We start from the raw sequence: 25,807 nt of genomic DNA, 5'->3' as shown, positions 1-25,807 counted from the left end.
AATGGATACAGTAACGGACACTTTTACATCATGATACATAGAGTTGTTAGCACATTAATAATCATCTTTCATCAAGCATAAAACTCGCAGTTAGGAAATACAGCTGCAATAGCACAATTATACTACTCTCAGCATATACCCTGAAGCAAAGAAAACAAATGGGCTGCTTTTCATTAAGGGAATTTGGCAAACATCTCTAAAGACAACATTTTCTTTCCAGAAACAATCCCGAGAGGCATTTAAGAGTCTCTTTCCTGAAGTAAACCTGGTACATGAATATATTCATACTACAAAATACAAATAGTAATTTTCCAGTACATAGCACCTTTTAATTTTTCAGTAAGACAATCTATGTCTAAGTCAAATATTGTTTCTTTAAATTCTTGTTTTAAAGTAAAACACTAATCCTACACACACGTATGCTTCATTTAAATCAGAAGGATTACTTGTATGAGCAAAATTAAGCTGTTAGTATCAGAACTGGACAAAAATAATTTGCAAGCACCAAATTAAAGATTTTCTTTTAGGAAAGACCCCTTTTAAGATATAAGACAGGGAAAATTATTCTAAAAGGGGTAACTCTTAATTAAACATAGAAATGGGCACATTGAAATATTTGATGTATGTTTTAAGCAATTACATATTCTGATTGTATATTTTCATGCATAAAATCAACAGCAGATGTGGCATCTTTATTGGGTACATTTTTAGACTGGAAGTTTCTCCATTAGAAACTACACTTATCCTAGATCAGCTATAGCCATTTATTATACTTCATAAAAAAATAATACCATGTGATCTCAATGTAGAATTAGCTTGCAAATCCTTAATATATAGTTTCTCTGGCATGAACATATGATATGACTGGTAGGGATCAGTTCCCTAACCATAAACATCTATTGTTATTCTACACCCAGGTCTAGTAGAGGAGACAGGCTTCAAAAATGACAAGTAGAATTGAGGTGACTTACCCTAGTAAGGCACCTGAAGTAGCAGCAGACATCTACTCTCTTATGCATCAGAATCTCACCTAATGCAACCACCAGATTTTTATTTAATCTCCTTAGCAATCACTTAAGGTAAACAAACAAACTACTAATCGGGGGAAAGAGATCATGGAGGAGACTTATATATGGTCTAGAAAATAATCCCACACTCCAGAGACCAAAAGAAATAAAGAACTCATACTAAAAGGCAATAACATAGTCGTATTCCCAAGTAGCTGTTTTCTGAAAGCAGAGACTTCCGTGAAATTTTGTAGTATAAAACTACCTCGTGATTAGCATAATTTCTCAGCATACACATCACTGCAAAACCAGGAAACCACATCTTTTCAGCGCAAGAGGCCAGCAATAAACATGGTTAAGAGTCTCATAACAAAGTCGGGCTGCATCCTAAACACACTACAACATTCACAACCATTTTTACAGTTACTTTTTGCTTCAAGGGAGCACTTGTTGCACATGTGTGGACTCAATACAGATTGTATTTCTTCATTATAGATTCCCAGTTTTATTTCAAATATAGATGATACTGAAATCTTTCACTGGAGGAAGTTCAAAAGATAATAAGCATCCCCAAATCCTTCTCACCCTCCATCACAAGGCTACTTCACTCCAGAACAGGGGCATTTTCTGAACAAGTTTCTCTCCAAGGTGTCCAAATGTTACTATACATTTTGAAGCACCATATGACTTGTTCAAATAAGTAGATTTTTAGATATAGAAGAGAATAAAGAATAAAAACCAAGCAACAATACAGGCTACCTACACAAAGTAGACTGAAATTGGTTTATATCAAAGCAAAGAGAAAAAATTCCTCAGAAACCTTCTAACATCAGGAAGTTATGAGAACAGCCTACCAGCACAGTATGCAGGACTCCGGCCGTGCTAAACCCAGGCTGTGAACTAGACATCACTACAATGGGAGGCAATGGCGGGGAAATCAAGGGGACGGTCTTTTCTGGTTTGGAGTTTAACTGGTGAGTCTGTAGACTATTACTAGCAATGTCAAGATAACTATGCCCAGCTGCCTCCTGCTGAAAACTGAACATAAGCTGTGGCTAAAACCCATCTTCCATGATGTGGACTACGCAAGATAGAAGCTTAGAGTTATGTTAACTTCATAGCAAATGAAGACTTCTCATGCAAGACAGTATTCTTCAGAGGCTGGGTAAGATGAAACAGTTCATAAGCCTCCTTTTATTTTTCTCCTCAGTCAGAAGAGATTGAGCTTGAAATTTGTTTATTTGGTCCTTTGTGATGATTCAAGCTCCTGCAGTAACAGTCTCCACAAGCTATTTATACACTTCAGAGTTCAGAAACTGCTTCCTCCCAACTCATATTCTAGAAAATAACTTTTAAAATACTGTAGTTATGCACAGACAAGATTGGTAGTCTGGGGTGAAATAAATCTTATACCTTCAGGTGCTTCTTTTCCAGGAGCTCTGGGGTAGCCACAGGCTATATAGAAGTAAAAGCTGGGCTGCATTATGCTATGTGTCATATGCACAAGCATTTAATGGATTGAGTCTATGACTTGTAATTGCTTCCAAACTGGGCTGTCTCTCCAAGCAAAGAGTGGCTTTGCCACAAGCTGTTCATTCTTCGCTTTCCTCCCGATGGTAACCCTTCCACCAGATCTCCTTCAGACAAATGTTATTTTTCTCCCATGCAAAGAGGATCAGCCAATCATGTAGTTATTACATTGCACAAAATATCTACAGGACAAACACGTCTATAGGGATAACTGATTAATGATTTTTTTCTCTGTTTTCCCATTCCTCTACTGAACCTCAAATTGCACCAGGCAAAGCAACTTCATATGCAGGGGCAGGCATAAGCAGGAAAATAGACAGTGCTGAGTGGTTATTTTTAGATACTTGCTGAAACTCTGAACTCAGACTTCAGTCAGATATTGCACATATTCCATATTCTAAGATTACAAAGGATCAGCAAACAACACTAGTCAAGCAGTATTTCTCAGAGCAGTTAAGGGTTAAAAAGTCTGAGTACAGGTGTGGGAACCCTGAGCATCCATGTACTTATATTCAGTCCAATAACATGTTCTTAAAGACTGCGAGTTTTTGAAAACACATACAAAGGCAAAATAGTATTCATTCACTTGTGGGATTTTGGAGAGCAACATAAATACCTAATTCTGTTGGATTTTATGATTCTTTAGGAATAATCAAACATGTTCCCAGTTAGCACTTAAACACGTACTTAAGTACAGCCCTGAATAACGTCTTCCTTTGAAATATTCCTTAGTCACTGAACTCTACATGCAGTTTTTGATCCTAGTAGCCAGAAGTGCATTAAACAGAAAACCAGTATTTAAATGAAAAGACAAGACAGGGATAAAATTGTCAGACAATATACAGACAACATATGAATGTGTGCTTTCTACATACTTGCATGATCTCTTATTGTTATCATTGGGCAAACATATCTCTATATTCCTTACCTTTAACATAGTGAATTCATATGGCTGATAACCTTTGAAACTTTCATGGATGGCTGCCATTGTGTGTGAAGTTTTTTCCCAAAAATGAAGAAGTGTTGCCTGTAAGGTAGGATAAAATTTCAGTGCAATGTTAGCTTTAACACCAATTTGCTTTCAGTGCAAATTTCACATCTCCCCTCCCATACTAGTTACATATTCTTACAGTTGAATATTGCCATGGTAACCTCTTACAAAAACATATTAACAGGAAATCTTTCTTTTGGAGGTCAAGATTTTCTTTGGATACCTGATACGTTGTTAACACATGAGAAAGGAGGTTGCATCTGCTTGCTCCCAAAAGATCCACTTTTTGACAGACATCAGTCTTCAGTTTGTCAAAGTTGAGTTTTGCATGTCGCACTTGAGCCTGAACCTTCAAACAAAGGGACAATTGTTTATGTAGTGATTTTTTTAAATTTCGTTTTTCATGAAAGACCAAACGAATACAACTTTTACAGAAATCAGACAACCAGACTCAATTAAAATTTATATAGAACTTTATTATAGCATCAGTTGCACTGAAATTAAGATATAGTAGGCTGATATATGCTAAAATATTGCTTTTCCTATCTTACTATTTTTTCAATACATTCAGTGAAGAAATTTCGTTTTCTAACCCCTGATTATAAGATATTAGTATTAAATATATACTGAGAAGATAATAATTGGAAAACATACTAATTTTGGTATCTCTTTACAGAAATACCAATTCAAAGCCTCTCCAACAAATGTGGAACTAAAAGTTTACTACGTAATATACAGGCGCACAGACAGAGACATCTCCATGTACCTATAGTTAGAGACAAATTACACTGACAAACTTTAAAGTCAATCTGTAACTCTTGTTGACAATATAGCACTTCAAGAACTTTGAATTGCTACAAAAATTTTGCCCATTAAAGTTGTCCTTCTAAAACAGAGTGTTTTTCCTGTTTATTGGTATAAGAAAAATATCAAGACCCCCTCTTTTAGGAGCAAACAATTTCAGCTTCAAAGAGTTTCAGTTTTTTGAATTATTCTTCTACCACCGGTTAAGTACACACAAGACACCTTCTGTTACTAAGCCGCACAAGTCTGACAACAATACTGGTATTTTCATGATCAGGTATCAGGGTAGAAAGTTGCTGCAGACGTTCTGTACACAGGATCCCCCATTTTTAAGACAGCTTTGTACACTACCCTAATACTATATTAACAAAACAAATTTGTTTATAACAAAATTTGTATACAAAACTTAGCTTTCTTCCAAGGAAATGGGAAACAATCAAACCATAAAACCACGATGATTTTCTTATAACTCCTTCACAGTTACAATAAAATACTTACCAAAAAAACCCCTGCACAGTGAAAAAAATCCACTGAATGCAAACTAAGTGTGTCTCCTTTACTGGCCTAACTCAGAGAGTATACTAATTGTGTTCAGAAAATGCAGACTCAATCAAACAAGACATGACAAACTTGAATGCTCCTGATCTTCAGAAGTGAAACCAGAACCTTGCAGCAAGTGCCTGTGCTCCTTGTGCAGCAACGACAAATACATACCTCATAATGCAATCAAAATGTTAGGATTACCATATTTCTAATCTTGTTTTCCTAAACAAACTTACAATGTATGAGACTTCCAACCAAGCAGAAAAACAGCAAAAGATCTGCATCATGAATTCATCAGATCACCTACTCGTACAAATTGTGGGACACTTAGGGCAACTTCTTTTCACTGATCAGATCGGCACTCCATCAGTAATATTACAGGGTTGTACACATCATAGGACTGGTATGTTCATAATGAAGAAACCACCAGAATTCAAAATTTCTGATAAATGCAGTATCTCACAGGTGATATTTTAATTGTAGAAAAATATGATGCCTAGAAAAAAAAGTACTTTTTTTTCTAGGCATCATATTTTTCTACAATTAAAATATCAGTGATACTCTACCTTTGTAATATAGCTTTGTGATTAGTGCATTCATCTAGTAGGGGAAATTTTCCAGGATAATTCCACATATTACACCAAGCAATTAATGAATAAATCTTGAGTTCTAGTAATAACTTCTGACCTGATCCAGTGCTCTAACCACAAGAATACATCTTACTGATGAGTTGCTTTGCTGTTTTTGCATATGGAAGAGTTTCAAATCAAAGAGGGGTGTCCAGAGCTGGTAGACCTATTGGGTAGTTAGGAGATGTTTTGGTGAGGTGGAGACAGATTTGAATTCCCTCAGGAAGGAGGAAATTGCTCCCATGGCTTCCACTCCTTAGGCAAGCATCATAAATGCTAAGCTATGATGTAAAAAGCAAGAGACAGATTCTTCTAAGGTATCTCCCTACAAAGTATGATATTTTGTGAAAAGCCTTATCTAGTCAGAACTACACTGGCATGAGCTGAGGCTGCCTCTTAGTTTGGGATGCTCGAGGGACTCTACAATACTTTTAGCTTGTGCCTGGTGGAAGCCCCAGTGAGGCACTATGCTATCCATGCCAGGAGTCCCATCCCATGCACAACTGTCTAGTCAAAAGAGCAGGTGAGGAAAGAGCTTCCAGAATTAAGCAGCAGTGGAGGAGGATGGGAGCAGTGGCAAAAAGAGTGTGGAAGCTTTATCTGGTGTTGGATAAAACACTTTGTCCTGCATTAGGTCCTCAAATCCTTTATTTGCTTTAGCTGCAGGTGACTGAGAGCACAGATTTACAACTTCAGTCTAAACAGAATTGTGAAAAAAATCTCGTGGCCTGTGCAAAACTGAAATCCAAACATGAGATTACCTACATCTTTTGCCAGCAAGAACTGCTGTAACAGGAAGATATTCAAGTAAGAGGTGTTGTAGGACTTTGAAAAACCTAGTGAGACTTGAGACTAAAATTCTGATCTCAGTTATAACCATGGAAATCCAGAGAAGTTCAGCTGATGTCAGTGGAAATGTGTCACATATAAAACTATCTTTTACAATGGTACAGCTGAGATAAGAATTCCTTTTCCTATTCAGTATATCATAGCACTGGTGAAAACACAGTAAGAACAGCTGTGGCTTTGTAGACTGATAGTGCAAGTGAGCAAAGAATGTTAGTTCTGGGGAATACAAATACTCTGTCAGAGATGGTGGGCCACAAGGAAAAAGAAGTACTACTAAATATAATTATTTTCTACAACTGCAAGTCTACACAAGGACTTTATACAACAGACTGGAATTTGGGTCTACCTCATGTCTCCAACTCCTTAAAATAAGAGGAAAAAAAAATCCAGAAAAAAACCACAACTGTTTGAGTTGTAGTCTTCCTGTATACAGTCTTCAAGGACATTTAGTAAGAAACAGTGTCAGCATTCATCTTAACTGAACATGTAATTAGTGTCTCTCTTAAAAGCTAGAGCATTCATAAAGAGAAAGACGTGGTCCACACCACCATGTGGAATACAAACCCATATGTCTGACATGCTCATACAGATGATTCAAAATACTTAATGCTCTGTTACCAAATGCCATACATTTATTTTGCTAACCAGGGAAGATGCAACACTAAGAACTATTAAAGTAAGGATGCTTTTAGGTTTTTGATATACTGTAAGTTTATTGAGCAAAAGTACTCTCCCTTTTGCAGCAGCAGTGCAGGACAGCCAAGAAAGAACACTGCATGCCACATTAGCATGACCTTTTTCCTTTTATGTGTGCCAATAAATACATTTCAATTAAAATTATTATTAGACATCTTTTAAGATTACTTGTGGCTTCAGGAATTAGGTATAAAACCTTAGTGCTTACAAAGCATAATCTACTTAATACCACACAAGTTATAAGAATGAACCTTTGGTTTTCTACTCAAGGGAAAGCTGAGGTAATACATACTAATCTTCTCCTTTCTCTGCAATTACTAAGACAGGAGAAACAGGACCTCATTGTGGTCTCAGTCTTAAAATTTTTATTCACATATTTAACTTCGTTAAAGCTCAACATACAAAATTTCTTCAAAATCCTGGTCTGAAAAGCATCAGAATTTTACTGACTGTAAGAGAACTGCACCGATTCAAATGCAACTTGGACATTTTTATGATCAAAGAGGTCCTAAGCATCTTGAAACTGTATGTGCTAGTTGTGAGGTTTATGCTGTAGAAGAAAATCTTATGGTACTACTGACAAAAAAAAGGTTATTACTCTTCATCTTTTTCTAAGCAGCAACCTGGAACAACCTGCTTTTAATTTCCCAATGCAAACATCTAAACACAGTATTTATGGACTGGAATTCTTTAAAGAGAGCACATAAAACAAATTTGGAAAGCAGCATCTTATTAAATCAATAGTTTGATAAACTGTTAAGTTGCCAGATAAAACTGAAATAATTTCAAAAGACTTAAATAACTAAGCACACAAATAACTGTTAAAAATCTAAATCCTGGGGGCTTGAAAGTCAGATTCTGGAATGCTTGATTGGAAGGGCAAATATTTGCAAGCACAGGTTCCTAAACCTATATTCAAACAGAAAAAGTCCCAATCTTCAAGAGTGCTAACATTAAAAAAAAAAAAAAATAAAAAAATCAGACTCGGTTAAAAACCCCTGTTCGGTATGTTCAGTTACTGAAAAAAGGATTTGTCATGTATTTTCAAGGAATCTTTATGTCCTCTACAGTACATCTGTGTTATTACTTTCTTTCAGTCTACCATAAAATGCGAAATTTATTTTCAGTCGTAGCCCAATTTCAGGGATAATTCAGCTAGTGAAGCATCATCTCCAAAATGAACTTATGTCAGCTAAAAGCACTAACTCACTTTACATACAGTATATTTTTGTCTCAGCATTTCCAGCATAGAAGCAGAAACAGATGCTTCCAGTCTAATTTGTCACCCAGCCTCTCACTTACTCGATCTGAAAAGCATGCACAGCGTGTGTATAGGCTGGAAGGAGGGGGGTAAGTAAATCAAGAGGGAAAAATGCCTGGAATATAGCAAACCTTCCTGTTGGGGGCTCTGGGTAAACTCTACCAGCAGATGGAATCACCACAAATCTCTGCATTAAATAAGTACAGCACCTTCTGGCATACCTGATCGTTGTAAAGACTACATGAAAATTAAATGCAAACTGAAGTAGGCTGTAGCTTGAGGACAAAGTATTTAGTGTATAGCATATCTTACAGCATTTCTCCATATAGCACAGAAAGCATAAGGAACGAGATTCTCAGTTCCCACAAAACTGTAATAACTTCATAGCTTGAGTAGTGTTATGACAAGGAGCATCCATTACACTTTTACATGAGAATATATAAGCACCTACTGATTTTCTTCTGCCTTTTTTTTTCCCTTTTAAATTCAAAATTGATGCTGCATAGTCAAGAGTACAGAAAAGGTAATGTTTATTGAAAATAATGCCTGTAACTAAACTCTTCCATGTTCAATGTAAGGACTTCCAATGTCTTGCACAGTACTAACCCTGATTTCAGTGTGCTTTGGTATGTTCTACATTTTGCAGACTGTACTTTGACTCAACTCTTCCCTTGGGTTGGAATAGTATTTATTGCATTCACTAATCTCTGCTACATCAACTTGTAGAAGTAACACATAAGAACAATGGTTAAAAAAGAGGTAGCATACTTCTGCTCATCTGCTTCATCCCTGGTTATTAAAATCTTCATTTATGATCTGATGTGAAAAACTGATAAAAATTAATTTTAGAAGATGAAATTTACAGAGTGAGAAATGCCTAGCTAAAAAGGAAAACACTCAAGACAGCACAAGAGATCCAAATAATATCTCTTAGGTCTGAGACTGAGCAGATGTACATCAGATTTGTTCAAGAAATGAAACTATTATTGAAATATGAATTTAGATAATTTAAAGTGCATAATGAGTTCCAATGATACATTTTTTAAGTTTACCATTTTGGACATAATTATGATCGTCTGTGCTTGTGTACGTGTTCCATGCATCTCATCCCATTAAGCCTGATTAAGCAAATTTGCAGTCATGTTGCAATTCATATAAAGGACTTAGTTACTCTTGCATGTCTACCTGTCTCACCCTGGGAAGCAACAAAAGTGCCTTTCTGCCACAAAAGAACAACAGAACCTATATGTCAGCTTTGAAAAAAAAGTTATGTCTGTGTGAGGAGAGGAAAAACTGTAGTTATATCTTTTTCTTCTTTCCCTGTGCAAGACTAAGAGAGTGGAGCTGCTACCTAATTTCCCTGTCACTACAGCAATACAGAATCACAGAATCACAAGCAAGTAACACTTTGAAATAGCTATTGAAAATAAACATGTCCTGTGTTGAGTTAGTTTAAATTTATCAGCAAATTCATGTGGAAAGACAGTAGATAAGTGAAAGATGAATTAAATGTGTATCAGGCTAGATGAATTGTAAGAGATAAAGATTCTGGAAACTGGCACAACTTTCTGGTGTCCTAAAGTGACAGAAAGCTCTCATATATATAGACTTGATCAAGGCAAGTCTATCACAAGATACAATACACCACAAAAACTTGTCAGCCACCAAAGACCATTCTTCTACTGGCCGAAACAGTCACAGTGAAAAACAAACTAAATACTCAACTGAAACACAGTGATATACAACATAATCCAATGAAATCAATACCTACTCAAATAGTTGCAAACTCCTAACAGCAAATTACCTGCCATAATTACAGAGAGATTTTAAATTTAATTGAAGCATCTGACCTGTTCATGACTGTCCTGGAACTGAATGTAAGCAATAGAAGAAGAGTGCTAAAGTACAGCAAGGGGGAAAAAAAAAAAAAAAAAAAAAAAAAAAAAACCACTCCATAACAGAGTACAGAAAAATGCAGCTTAATATGGATTAACATTGTAGTATCAGCATTTCACTATATTTACTGGGACCAAGAACAATCATGTTTTTCTCCCAAACAACTTTATCTGAAACATCGTCTACAAATGACCATAAAGTCATCATATGCTGGTAAAACGTTGTTTTGTTTTGTTTTTGTTTTGTTTTTTCCTTTAATCACAGCACTTCTGTTGCTAGAACAACCAAATCTCCATGTTCTTAACATATATTTTGCTCTCCTTCACACCATGACGAAGTGGTCTAGAGGGAAGAACTAGTAAAACGTCACATTATAACTGAAATGTTACTCCCCCAAACCAGGAATCTTTCATGCAAACTTTGTCATTCAAGCTTGCTACATTTTAGCTATTTTCACCATCTTATCCCATTTGAATTCATGTGATAAGACTCATTCTTACCCTTAGTTTTCCTTCCCAAAAAATGAGTTTAGTCAAACCCAGAATTTTTCATCTATGTCTGCAATCAGAATGGGAGACAAAGTAACAGCTTTAATAGTTTTAATTTACACACAAGAACAATAGCCTCCGATGATAATTCACATTTTCATTTGAATATGTGACTACTCCCTTTGATTTCAATAGTATTGCTCATTTTTATTTCACATTTGTACTACAGCAGTTCCTGAAGGTTTCAAAGAGACTGGGTCCCATTGTCCTCAACACCAAAAAGAACTGAGTAAATTACAGGTCTGCCCCAGAATTATGGAATATGTAAAGCACAAGCACAAGCCTTTGAAGGACAGAGGTCTTAAAGTATGATTGCACTGGGCAAGCAAGCCCTTACTGGGTATCTACAGGAGTGAGTGACTCTTGCCCTTGAGACTGGAGTCTTCTCCACCAGAACATTACAGTAGCCACTTGTGCCATTTTGCAAAATAAACCAACTAAAGATCCCTGTCTTGAACATATGACCATGAATAGCCTGCTCCATTCCATCATTTGTCTGGTATGGGTCTCTTAAACCTCCATTGCGCTATAGACATATTCAGGTGCACACACACACGGTCTACTACAAACTTCTCCACTGCAACACCTACCAGCTAAAAAGCATTAGAGCTGCCATTCTCAAACAAACTTCAGCCTTCAGCTGTGCTCCTGATCTGAGAATTTGAAGAGTTTGGAGGGCTTGGAGTTTTTTTTTTTCATCCTATACTGATTTATAATAAAAATATAAACATACCCTCATTGGCATGAACATAAAATTGAGCTCTTCTACATAAAATTCCAAGTTTTGTGGGGGTCATTTTTGTGATTTTTCATGGGTAAGGCTGTAGGATCTTAAATTCCTCTCTCCCTTTTCCTTCTGTCCCTCTCAGGAAGGAAGGAAGATGCTATGGACAGGAGAATATTTATGTAACAGGCAAGGAAAGGATTACATGACGGAACTAAATTTCACATGGACACTTTACACCGACACATGATAGCTTTGATACAACATACAGCTCTAAATTAGTGTGTAGCATGGATCTAATAATACATTAGAATTTCTCAAGTCCAGGAAATTAATAGAAATAAAAGAATGGGTTTTATGTTCTATTCCCATCCGTGCCTATGATGCTGTGTTATGCTACAGAACAACTGGGAAGTGAATTATTTTTTCATCAGGAAAGCAATCATACTCTGAGAGCTCTTACTTCTACCTCTAACATGCCATGCTGCCCCGAGGCACTGAATAAATTATAATTTGAAAAGAAAAAATTTAGCAGCTTTTTAAGAAGCTATATTGAAGGAACTTTGCAAAGTTGCATTATTTAGACCCTATATACATACATTCGTATATATGTTTTTATCACTAGAGTATCACTTCCCAGAATGAAACAGAACGACCTGAAAATCTTATAAGGTTGGCTAATAGTATTCTGTATTTAAATCTATTAGCAATTACAACTTTTAAAACCTTATCCATCTAGAAAACAATGTAATCATGTAATAGGGAAAGCTTAGTATATTTGGGTTAGATTAAGTTTTCACAGTTTTAAAAACACATCAGATGTCATTAGGTTGTTTTTTTTTTTGGTTGAACTACTACTCTTTAAAAATACTGCCATTGTTATAATATTTTAAATAAAACAAATTTATACTTAATTTACTTTTTTCAGTATGTTAAAAATACTTTTATTAGAAACATTCAGGTATCTCCTGCACTTACACTAGGTGTGCCTAGCTCAGATGTTGCCATCTACATTGTCACCCTGTGATCTGTTTTAGTGGATGGAGATCTGGCCAACACAAACAACTGACACTAGAGTTTGGTTCATGTTACCCTAAAAGAGCTTATTTCTCTCCACTGGACTACAAAGGGAGCTCTTGCTGATTAGAAGTGAAGACATCTACAGAGCAGATGAGTTAGGTTTCATAGAATCTAACCTCAGTGATCTCCAGGAAAAAAAAAACAATTTCCTTTATCACTAATAATAACCATAAGTATTTAAATACATGCCTTATTTATCATTTGAATTCATCCAGCATAAGCTTCCAAGCCATGATTCTTGATAAACACCTGATGAGTAGATTAGAGGACCCTTAGCAAATTACATACCATGGTCAAGCCAACTCTGCAGCTTCTCTTCGTTAAATGAGAAAGACTGACTTAGAAACACCTTAACTTATTTCCCCTAGTCCTCAAGTTACATCTTACACTTTTTGATACTCTCCCTCTCCAGTTTTTCAAGCCAGAGATGTGTACTGTGATCTGTGCTTACTCAAACTGTATTGAGAGAGTCCTGCCATTTGTTGACAGCTATGCTACATCTTTACAGAAGATCTTCACAAAAACTGTTGCAGAAACTTTGCAAATGTAGTTGCAGAGCTGCAATTAGCAATTTGTGGCCTGGAAGGAGAAAAGAATTAACCTAGAACTCCAAATATACACTGTCATATTTGTATCTCCAGTCACTGGAGATGCAGCCGTTATGCTCGGGATACAAATATATCCCAGACAAACTACTTCTTCCCATTCTATGTTCTCTTCTTTGATCACAGAGCCTCGTGCTTATCTTTTCTCCAGCCTATGTAACTTGGTCCTAATTTCTAGTCCTGCCTTTACCCTCTCAGTACTTTGGCTGACTTTTTCTTCCTGGTTTAAAATCCATGTATATGGTCCTGGGTGAAGGAGAATGTCCCGTTAAAGAGCAAAGTGCATAATGATTATTGCTCCAAATCTTTTTTCCTTAACAGCAATATAAAAATATAAGGTAAAAAATATGTTATTGGGTACAATGAGTTAACTACTGCTATTTTAAATCCCAATAGAGGATTTTTTTCTAAAAGATATTATAGAAATATCACATTCACCAAACCACCGGGTCATGAACATGCACCATGACTCCTCTGTGGATTTTATTTACTAGAATATGAAATTTGTTTTTTGTGTCACATTTATGCCGCAATTCCCTCTTAAGTTTCTCAGTACTAAGCCTGTAAAAATTTTACTGCCTTGAGCCTTTTGGCTCACACGCCACATAACTCCAGCCTGGCAGTAATGAGTAAGCTATGGTCAAAACTGCTTACTTCATAACCACTGACAGTCAGCAGATGTGAGTAATTCTCTGACCCCTGTGAGGATATAAGGTTATGGCTGGCTTGAATATTCTTCCTTTTTTCCCCCTCCAAAAAACAAAGTTGGTTGTACCATCTTCTGATATATTGAAAGGTGGCTATCACAGAAATTGAATCCTACCAAGTAGCTTTCCCTCCCTCCTTTATGCAAACACATACACATTTATCTTAGTCCTTTCTCTCTTTCTTTTTTCCTGATGCTTCACCTCCTTCCCAGCCCTGTGTTTATTCTCACTGTTTTATATTGCATCTTTGTCAACTCTCTTGTGTCTCTTTAGGGATGGGGAAAAATGAGAACCTCCTCGCACATTATGCATGTGATTCCATAAATATTATACAGTGACATGAAGATTTTTTTTTTTTAATTCTATATTTTTCTTCCACCCAAAGCCAAATTGGCTCTGCAAGAGCAGATTGGTTCAGGTTTAGCAATGGCAGGAAAGAATGAAATGTCTGATCAAAAATGTAAATTAGTTTCTGTAAAAAGAATGATAGACTAGGATTTTCCAGCCCAGAAAAAAAGAGATTACTAGCGAGGGGTATGATGGAAGTACATCATACCACATATACAAAAGTTGCAAAAGACCAGTCTTCAGCCAACACAGGAACCAGATGGCAGTATACCAAACTAGCCGCTTGAACTCAACACAAGGACAGTGGATCTTTACACAACATCTGTGTCAGTAGGGCAGCTCTCGGGCATCTCTTGATCACAGCCATCTGTTGTGATGGCCAGAACTTACATTGGTTCAAAAGGCAACTGGGCAATTTCTTAGAAAAAAATCAAACACTATGTCTTATGATGCAGCCACTGGTCACAGTACTAGAAGAAAATGCCACTGTGTATTTGATCTATGCAACTTCCTGGTTGTTAGCATTGGTCACCAATGAAGACAGATGATGGACAGATGGTGGATTTTTGTTTGAAGTAACCTGTCCATACTTAAGAATAAGGTAACCCTGAGGCATGTTTGCAGGTCAAGGCCGGTCTGTGAGTTTGCTACGCTGGATTCAGACTGTCTCAGTGCGTTCTCATGGTGGGAGAACTCTCTGTTCTGTGCTCTAAGGCAGCACAGATGCTTCAAATGAGCTTTTCCAACAAGGTAGTAATCTCTTTAACACCTGTTTAACAGCAGATTTTCCAACATGAAAATTCAAAAGCACCCTGAGTTATGTAATTCTATAACTGTCAGAGTGCTCAGTTTCAATTGCCAGGGTGTATTCAAGCACTGCCTACGCCCAAACCTGCCTAAGTAACAAAAAGCACGTACAAATGCTTTACATACTGTAACTGTATGACAGTACGCAAGCTTTGCATTCACACATATTCATTTGGAAAAGGGGCAGGGGCAATTCTGACATGCTCCAACATTTCTACAATTATAACTGCAGTGCAGAGAGAAGTGCAGACCTCAGTACTTTATTTTCATTAAAATTTTCGTACCCCCTCGCACAGAAGTCTGTATGTATATTACGACCTGGGTATTGAATTTTGGAAATGGATTGTCTAAAACCTGCAGGATCTACTTGGACAGACCTAGTTACAGCATCCATTGCCCAAGCATGCAAGCAACACTCCTCTCTCATCATTCAAGTCCTAGAGGGTTGTCTGCTGAGTGAAACTGTTACTCACGATATTATAAGAGGGGAATGGTACACTGAACAGTGTTACTGTCTACACAAATCCTCTGGGAAAAAGTATACATAGCTATTTTTTCTTCCCCTCTCTTTTTTATTTTTAAGAAGGTAGTTTGCTAAAAATAACTACTGGGTTAGATATTTAACCAGAACAGGCCCACCAATTACAGATCCTCTAAATTCATATGCCAAAAGTCTTCCTGCTATTCAATCAATAAGGTGTTCTAATTGAAGAGGTCTCAAGAGAATGTGTTTTTCTCTTGCCTGTTTCATTTTTTTACTTGAATTTGATATCTTTTCCTCCCTACTATCAATACTATGGTAGTACAAAGACCTGGAAACCAAACATGTCTTTGCAGCAGCAAAGTTTTGTTACATCCAAATCAAATTTCTCCGAGACATGAAAACTATCTGTGGCAAGTAATACTGCTCTCTGTCCTAAATAACTTTCTGAACAGCTGCCCTGCAGCAGTAGAAATACACTTCCTCCTCCATTATTAAAACATAATTTAGTCCCTTCACAGGAGAAGAAAGACAGGTTGAAAGGTACAGCCCAACAGCAACTGAAAATCTCTCAAGTTTTTTCTAAGGAATTACCAGGAATTAAAGAGGTACTTTCCTCCTTCTTCATGATTTCTGGCCCTCTAGCATGGCCCAGTGCAGGCAGACACAGCACATCATTTGGTGAGAGCGCAGCCTCTGCAGAATCCTTTCCACTTATCCAGCAGCTGGACACAGCCCTGATCAAAGTTACATTTCTCAGCACAATTCAGCAAGTTCATCCAGCCAAAAACCAGACAACAAAATCTTTAGCTTTAAGCCTCAGAACAGCTTTCACAAACAGAGCAGCACAGTGCAGTTCCAGAATATGAATCCAACTGCTCTACCAGCAATGAGTTCATCGAAACAAACATCAAATGGAACATACACAGAAAATACAACACACCGGCTTTTAAAAGAATTTCTATCAAATACAGGATGAAATCAACTATTAAATATAAGATGTGGATCACTTTCATAACTTCAACCACTATTTACTGTAAAATGAAGGGTAGTTTGTTAAATTTAAGAAGCTCAAAGCAGCAACAGTCTTGATTTTTTCAGAACCACATTCAGAAGTCACTACTGAAATTAAGATCACAACATAAAAATCAGTCAAAGAAAAAAAATGTTACTGAGTCACCCCATCTTAAAAGATTCAAGAGCCTCCAAACCCACAGCCCTAGAAGTGGAGAAGGTGTGTTACTTTTCTGCAGCTTAACTAAACTGTTTTAAAAATTATTTTGAATTAAGCAGAGGCTAAGTATTGTGTAAACACACTTATTTCAAATTAAGAGTTGTTCACTTGTATTTAAGATGGGGAAAATACATTTTTGAGCTAGATTGATAGATGCTCTTCTCAAAACACAGTGAATGTTTACACAGAGCTCTGCACCAGTTAAGCTTCATTCAGGCACCACCTTCCAGAAAAGCAGCATCACTGCATTGCCATACACCTTACCTGGAAAAAGGGCTATGTGTATGCTTGGATTTTCTTTTCCAGAAATCTTCCCCCACTCTTCAAATACTTATACAACCCCATGCTCCTTACATGTTACCTAACAACTTCCCTATCTCCTGCCTGTGCAGGAAGAAATGGGCTCCAAATGAGAGCATTCCCCCTTTATGCAGGGTAGGGTCTGACCTCAGCAGCTTTGACCCAAAGAGCTGTAGTTCTTGCTTAAAAAGGGGTTATAGGGGGAAGCAGAGGGCTGCAGTCAGCAGCCACATCCCAGATGACACCACTGCTGGTTGCATGAAGCCCCTCCTCTATTTTTCTCCAGCACAGAGACAACCTATGGTTAATCTGTTTAACTTCAAACTGTATCAAAGGAGGGAGTTTTCATGCATTTTCATGTGACAACTAAGAGCTAGAGCGGACACTACCTCTCCTCCTAACTCATGCACCTTGGGTCATTACTGGAGTATGTCGTGTATGAGAGCAGCTCTACTGCCAAGTGCTTACACCTTCTATCTATTTTCTGATTATCAGCCAGCATATAACATAACATACTCCTCAAGCTACTAAGATGGAAAGGTTTCTCACAGTAACTGTATTCATTTTACAACTTGGATCAATATGCAAATTATTTTTAAAAGGGAACAAACATAGAATGACAATTTAAATGAAGGAAATGCAATAAATATATAGCTTCTAGCCTTGCTAGAAGTTCTGCTTTTTTCTACTTTAAGAAGCCTAGATACATGCCTCACCTTTCTGTTGGTAACAAGTTTCAGTATTCATCAAACCCAGGATGTGTGCTTTACTAGGCTGAAGGGAAAAAAACCCATGTTGACACCAATAGAGACCTTGAAGCAAGGACATATAAAAAAAAAAATTACCAATGACTTTTCTGTTCATGTGACCAGGAGACTCTGAAATTGCATACAGAATGACATTAAACTAAACAGCATTTTTTCAGAGTTTGGGGATAGACTGCTACATTACAAGCCCTAAAGATAGTTCTAGTAGTGAGCATGCACTTGTCAATCCGCAGCTGTAGTTAGCAAAACAGCGTGCTTGGACATACACTATTCTAAATTGCAAGTGGGTGCACGTTTTCATGCATGAACATACATCCTCTTTAAAGTTTGGTCTTGATAACTTAGAACGTCTCCTCTCCTCAAATGATTACAAGGGAGTTGATAAAATCCAACAGTTCTTTGCAGAGATGTGAATAACTTTGTGGAGTCTGAAAAAAGTCACTTTTTATTAATATGATGAAAGGCTACAAGTTGCCAAAAATGACTGCAAAGATTTGCAGCAAGAAGCAGGCCGACCAAAATAAATGGCAAAAGCAAAGAGATAAGCTTTCAGATCTATAAGATCATACTCAGCTCTAAGTCAGAAGTAACATGGACTTAAAAGTGGAGTTAAAAGTGCTGAGAATTGCTGAGTTTATCGTAACTCAGTTGTGTTAAACGTATCAGACAACCTGAAAACAAAGGATGGTTGGCACACATGGTGCAGGGGGGGATGCTGACAAGTGGAGAGCAATTAGAGAGTGAGCCCCTGCAGGAAACAGAGACAGGTAATTACTACCTTTGAACACTAAAAGACCAGAGGGGCGATGTAAAGAAAATTATAATATAGCAAAAAACTAATCTCTTTACTATGCCCATGATTTTATTCATCTAGTAATTACACAGTCCAGTTTATCTCATTTACTGAAGGTATTTTGGAGGTCTTCTTGGCTCCTTTAGATTCAGTGTCCTCATAATTATTAAACATCATTTATATTTTTTATTTCTTTGCATCCAAATTCAATTCTTCAGGGCCTGAGACTGTTACTTGACTCTGTGTCCCTTCTGAGTAGGCAGATAGGGGAGTGAACAAACTGGAAGTAGGTAAAGGGATGTGAAAATCTCAAGTTTGGGTGAAGTAACATTTTCACCAGTGAAAGCACCATAAAGCAGCAAACTGGCCTGCAAGATCCTCTTGGCCATTACAAAGGGTGGTGGGATGGGCAGATGTGCAAAGTGCCAGGGAGTACCATTGACACATACTCTGCAAATTCTAGCTGGATGATGACACCAACACTCCATGAAAGATAAACTTTAACAAGATCACCATGATGACCAAGTTGCCTTTAATATTTAGTTCCCAGCTGCTCTTGCTGTCCTGAGCACAAAGCCACTCTGTTTAATGTGCTAATGCAGGAGTAAACATACTATAAATTGAGTATTGGGGGCTTGTTTTCTATTTAACCTCTTTCAACACAGAATGTGGAATGGCACCCACTAATAATCATGACTCATCTATTACATATCTGTTTTACATAATCCTGTGCATTGTTATTGCTATTCCTGGTTAGCATTTATTACATCAGTAAGTATACCTTGTTTTCTTCAAATAGTTTAATTATATTTCATCCCGATACAAACTCAGACAGACTGTACTTATAAAAAAAATCCCCAAATCTTTCTGTAGTGCTCTTCAGACTTCACACTGTGCTATTACAGAAGAAACAACATTTGAAATCTAGGCAGGGTTCAGGCAGAATATCCCTAAAACAGAGATGAAATGGCATATTAGCCATTTTTTTTCTGGTTAGTACAGTACCTTTTGTTGGTTGGCTTTTTTTAATCCTATCTTTAATTTGGTTTCATTATGCAAAAAACAAAAATCAAACATAGCATCTTTGTAACCATTCAGAGCCTATGTAGAATGCAACTGAACAGCAAAGGCTTTATGAAGTAAAAGCAGATGGACTGCATTATGTATGTGCCCAGGCATTTTAGGAAAGTATAAGAATTCCTGGGCAGTGGCGACCATAGAAAAACTTGGTTCTCTTGTGTAAACAATGTTTTCCCCAACAGCTGTATTCCCCTTCCTGTTTATTCTTCTCTCCTGGAGAATTTTCTCAGTTTGGTCACATCTGTATTTCATTTATTTTTAAAAAATATTTCTTTAGCTATCCTTCTAGCCTTTTCAGATTATTAAGGCTGAGGGAATTTTCCAAATCTCATTTCTCCTTTCACAACCTATTCTGTTTACATTTTTACACTTCATTTAGGTTCTGAATTCATAAAATGATCCACATGGGTTAGGGGCTTTGCCCACATAGACCAGTTTGCAGGGTTAGAATTTTCATGTGAGCAATAGAAATTGTCTAGGCAATCATTTTTCTTTTTAATTTTAAGACCAAACCAAAGCAGTACAATTAAGTGAAAACAGTGTTCAGTTGTTCCTTTTTTTAAAAAAAATTCAATATTACATTTAATGCTTACACATTTCTATAATGATCAGGCATAAGAAAAATTATTAGAGATTAATTTTTGTCACATCATGTCTGAGAGTGCCTTTTTAATATTGGGGCTAATAATTTTTACATTAAAGTTGGACTTAACATTACTATTGACTTAAATGACTTGATTTTTTTTTTCCCTGTATATTTTTAATATTCTGTCGAAACAGTACAAGTTCTGCTACTTACATGAACAGAAATTTTAGGATGTGTCTGCCTGCCTTTTCTTGAAACAAATACAAGTCTGAAAAATGCACAATTAAACCAAGTCTACCTTTTTCCTGATTTCAGCTAGGTTACATGAAACAAGGTTGTTAAAAAATATATTGTATGTGTAGTCTAGCACTTCATTTTATTCTATTTCACAGCCATTTTGCTGAGTCTCACCTCAGACTCTTCTTTCTTAAAAATAACTGAACAGTTGATGAACCACCTCTCAAGGGCAAGCATCAATCTCTGGTAGCAACTATATTCTACAAGCAGTACCTCTTAAGATGATGTAATCTGTTCCAAGAATCCTGTTTCTATTTTTAAGTGGCATACTCTTATTATGCTTTTAAAAGTGCATCTCCATCACACATTGTTACTTTGCTTTTAACAATCAGTGATATTTAATATACATGAAATGGCTTCAGAAAATCATTGATTTTAATCTTATTGCCTACCATGATTCTTACAAACAGTACTTCAAATGGTAATTTAAAGTTATAAGACTGTAAAATGCTAACACTATGAAGAACATTCCTGCTTAAGGCCATATTTTCAAAAAAGGTGCATCATTCACAATTGCCTTAAAACCCTTGAGTGTTTTGTATGAAAAGTTTTATGGAATGTTTTGTTTTCTCTACTTAATGTTACTGAATTTGACATTGGAGAACCTGGAAAAAACATTACAGCAGAAACTGCACAGAGAAAACACACTCAGCACTGAAACTCCATCTGCTTTTACAAGGACAGACAATAATGACAAAGCAAAACCTGCAATTTTGTACAAAGAACACTCTTTTGTTTTGTGTGCTTTGTTTTTCACTACCATAATTTCTAGGTAAATCATTAATTTTAGCATTTCCAACACCCTACACTTTCATATTAAAAAACCACTTAAAAATAATTTTAAAATTAAACAAACATCTTACTGCTCTTCCCTACCCAAATGAAACCAAACATACTCTTGGTGGCACAGGCATGTCACAAGAAATGATACGTGTAGGTGTTGCTTATCATTATATCGTAAGAGCATGCTGTTATATCTTTATCTCTGCCATCACACTGCTACACTAAGATGCGGATCCTGGAGTGCAGTGTGACAACATCTTACTAATTTTAGAGCATGCAGCTATCTTGCAGCAAGTATTATTGGATCTCCTGGAATCTCACCTATTCATCTCATGAGCAACAGCAATCCAAGTCAGCAAACAGACTGTGGGTTCTTTGGGAAGGCTTTTTTCTTTTTAAGGAAGATTTTGAACCAAGAGTGATAAAGATGGACCGCTGAAGTGATAGATTCTACCATCTCACATTCCTAATAGGTATGAAAGCCAGCACTGTATTCCACATTCTAGTGCCACACATATCTAATGTGTGGTCTATTAAAGCCACTCAGATCTTTCTTAAATTTTCAGAGCACAACAATCACTGCCTGCTCTCTCACATGCAAAGGTCTACATTTGTCACCTAAAGACAAATAGGCTTTAAGATTTCCAGATGAAGTTAATCTTGGAATTTAGTACAGAAGTATCACCTAAAAAGAAACAGAGACAACTGCTGTCTACAACTTGGATTTTTTTTTTTTAATTTTTAAAAACCGAAGTGGGTCAACAGTGACTACCATAGCTGGCTCTAAATGTCAGTTGCTTATAGTTCTATTTGTAACTATGGAAGCTGAGAGTTTATTGATTATACCACTGTGACTGCGATGGCCAAAGACATTTTTCTTTGAGACGCTGGTATACTTTGCTGCTTGGGAAACCAAAAGACTTTCCAGCTCAATAACGTCTGCAGATGTAATTATCCTTAGCACATTTTCTTTTGGTTGACTTTTTAGTAATTGAACTAGAACAACACCAATATCCACAAAAATTCTAAGAGTCACCGTGAACTAAATTATATTTATTAGATGCAGAAAAACACTTGGAAAATATATTACAAATGCACAATTTTGTCCTGGCAAGAAGAGAGTTTAGTTGATCTTTAAGGAATTTTCCATCTTTATATTCTGTGATCCTCTGAAACTTTGTTTAGTGTCCCTCAGCCAATATTCTCAACTCTCAGCTCCTGAGAGCTCTTATTTTTCTAGCAAAGTTAAATTAATTTTTCCAGTAATCACTCATAAGGAACTGCAAAATCCAGATTTGCAATTTTTTCCTAATTTAATAATTTGATTAAAAATGCAAAATAACAAAAAAAAAATATCTGCAATGTTATTTATAGACAAAAAGGAAAAACAGAGCCCAACCCTCCAGGTACCCAGTTATCAGTACACTGGAGCAGTGCAGCTCGACTCAGGGATCCCAGCATGGGCACTGGGTACTTGCAAAAGTACTCCATCTTCGGTTCAAGACTCAGAATGAAGGGAAAGCAGAGGAGTAGAAAAATGATGGAAGTGAAAAAGAAATACAGAAAGGATTAATTTGCTCTATCGATGTAGATAAGTCCCACCATGTCACAGATGTAATTTTTCTTACAGTTAGTCTAGAGATCAGCATAATAATTTTTTCAGCTCTCCCTTTTTACTTGTTATGGGTGGCACTGTAATGTCTAGGTTTGATGAGAAAGTCTATATCGCCCTGCGTAAGCACCTGAGCTAGTTTAGCTCAGTAAATTCGAACAGTAGAGTCTCTTCTGTGTTCCTGTAGGCTGCACATGGGAGGCCGTTGCCTGGTATCATAGCTTATCACTCTGCACATTGGCATGTTCCCTCTCAGAAAATGCACGGAAAAGTTTAACTTTTTCAGAGCTGGTGAAAGGACACCAGGGGACCACCAGCATTTGCCAATTTGGTCTATATTTTCACATCATGGCAGAACTCATGCTATAGTGTACAGATAAAACAGCCTGGATTTAAGAACCTTAAACACTTGATCAGTAGTGGAGAATTTGGTAAAGTGGTATTAACTCATTCAAATTGTTTTAAATATCACAGTATTGTCAAGATGCTGTTTAAATTCTCAAGCAACACTTCAAACTCTGAACTTTGGATGAAAGACCTCTATATCTAGACCACAACTGGAGTGTCCATAGAAACTGTTAATAGAAGTTGAACAAATGAAGTTACACAGCATTTATAGAACTCTGCAGGGAAAAGAAAATACTTCACCTGTTTCCTTGGTTTGACTCATGTAGTTACAATCACATGGATATCTTCAAGTAACAAAGGCTGTTCTGCAGTGTTCTGGGACACTTTGAAGTGGTAGTATTGCTGCATCTCGCGTATTTAGATTGATGCCTCGAGAACAGCATTAGAAAATTCTTTCAAGTACCTCATTGTTTTGAGAGAGAGCTACAAAAATGCCAATGTTTTAACTCAGATTTTATCAGCTCTGAAAATACTGGCTCAACTACTGATCTTTTAGCCTGAGCTATTCTGAGGGAAGGTATGAAAAACCCATCTGGATTGATTTAGCTTTGGTCTCCAAAAACAAGTACCACATCTGTATGCATAATGATACATTTAGGATTACATTATAAAAGGCTACATACTTGGAAAACAGTCCTATAACCAAGTGATATAAATACTGCTGATGCACTAGGTGCATTAAAGATTACTAAACCAGCACTGTTCACTTGAAATAAAAAAAGATGCTTACTAAAGTAATACTTAGGATTTTTACAAATATAATTCCCAAGAAAACTTTCTTTGAAGTGCTCTGATAGGATCAGCTTCATTAACTACTTGCTGGTGTATCACTAGATATGCAGCTTCAGATCACATACTTCTCTCCAGTGATGGTGTGTCTGAGAACTAAAAACCTTACATCAGTAATTATGGTATCTTTCTCAACACAAAAGGAACAAAACTTCTTAAATTGTTACAGATCCAAAACAAGCCCTAAAAACCCAGCATTACACTGCCACACTATGGCACAATTCAGATCTGCAAGCAGGAATAGAACAAATATACAATAAAAATAACTCTTCTACTTTAAATATTTAGGAGTACAGTACCTATCATGTTTTGTTTACCTACTACATTTGTAAAGCATTAAAACCAAATTGTTGTGTTTTGTTCAGCAACAGCTATCTAGGTACATTACACTTGAGGATTTTATTTTTGTAATTTTTTTTCCAGAAGGAACAAATAAAAAGTTTACTTTCTGCAAGTGTTAAAATCTTCAAAGACCAGTTTGATATGCCTGTTGCACAGATGGGATATGTAGGGAAGTGGATACCCAGGGCATTTCTTTACTTTGTTGGCTACAAAATATAGAGCTTTTTGTTCTCTGCATTACAATGTGATCTGAAAGGTTTTCAGTTGACAGCCAGTGGAAGGAAAGAAAGGTTCAAAATACCTTCTCCAATTTTTTTTTTTTTTAAATTATTTGAGATAACACTACAGAATTTTAGAATCAGCATTCATTATTCTTTACATCAGAATATAACTTACTTCAGACCTAGAAATACTTCAAAATACTATCTCCACATTTTTACTACTGTTTTGTAAGAGATTTAAAAAACCCCACATCTTATTTTTGCTAATATTGAAATACAGCAACCCAAGATGGCTGAAATTTCACATCTAACTTTTTAACTACAGCAGCTTACTGTACAAAGCATACATTATTTTAATTACTCTGACATTTATATATTTTATACCTTCCATAGCATTTGTTTTGCAAGAAAGCTATAAATCAATTTTGCATGACCATTACCAGCACTGCCTTATTCATTCTAACATTCCATTTTTTAAGTGTTTTTCTAATAAATCAAACATTATATGTAAGCAATTGGCTGAGGCCAAGACCATACCAATTACTTTACCTGCAAGAACATGCCATTATAAACATTTCCCACAAGGCATAATAAAATACATGTCTGGTGCCACAAGACTTACAGGAATATCCTGTACAGAAGCATTAAATAAAGATTAGATGACTAGCTGGGGTTTCATTTGTTCCACCCCTTTCTTAATTGCTATTGTCACCACTTCAGTTTACAAAAAATGCCATAGCCTAGATGCACTGCAGTCCTTTCCCGTTAGGATGGCTTATTGAGCTTTTAAAATCCCAAATTAAGTATCTTTCGCCTCCAAACACTTTCAGCCACAGACTGCTTAAACTGTTGATGAACAGAGTTTTCTTTTCATACATTACCTGTGTCTAAGCCACATGCACATGCATATATACACACACACTTTAATACAATTTCTGTTATTATGCCCCTTCCTTCAATTATCACATAATTTCTGTTAATTTTTTTTACTGCCTTTACTCAAAGCACCAGCCATGGTATTATATCTAGGATTCTAACTCCTCCTGATAGTCAAGATGTATGAACAGTAAACTGTGAACATTATAATCT

General features: G+C 36.4%; 1 protein-coding gene across 2 annotated transcripts in view; it reads right to left on the bottom strand.

The window, feature by feature from the left end:
- The window catches only part of ICA1 (islet cell autoantigen 1), a 71,748-nt gene that overhangs the window by 22,475 nt on the left and 23,466 nt on the right, over positions 1–25,807 (bottom strand). For both annotated transcript variants that reach the window (XM_026842601.1, XM_026842600.1), the window contains exons 7-8: positions 3,752–3,877; positions 3,466–3,564 (exon numbers count right to left, since the gene is read on the bottom strand). In XM_026842601.1, the coding sequence (XP_026698402.1) occupies positions 3,466–3,564; positions 3,752–3,877 (225 nt within the window). The remainder of the gene's footprint in view (positions 1–3,465; positions 3,565–3,751; positions 3,878–25,807) is intronic.

Source organism: Athene cunicularia, assembly GCF_003259725.1.
Source record: "Athene cunicularia isolate RWA chromosome 2 unlocalized genomic scaffold, athCun1 chr2_part1, whole genome shotgun sequence".
Lineage (NCBI taxonomy): Eukaryota > Metazoa > Chordata > Aves > Strigiformes > Strigidae > Athene > Athene cunicularia.
This window is presented reverse-complemented; position numbering and strand designations above follow the sequence as displayed.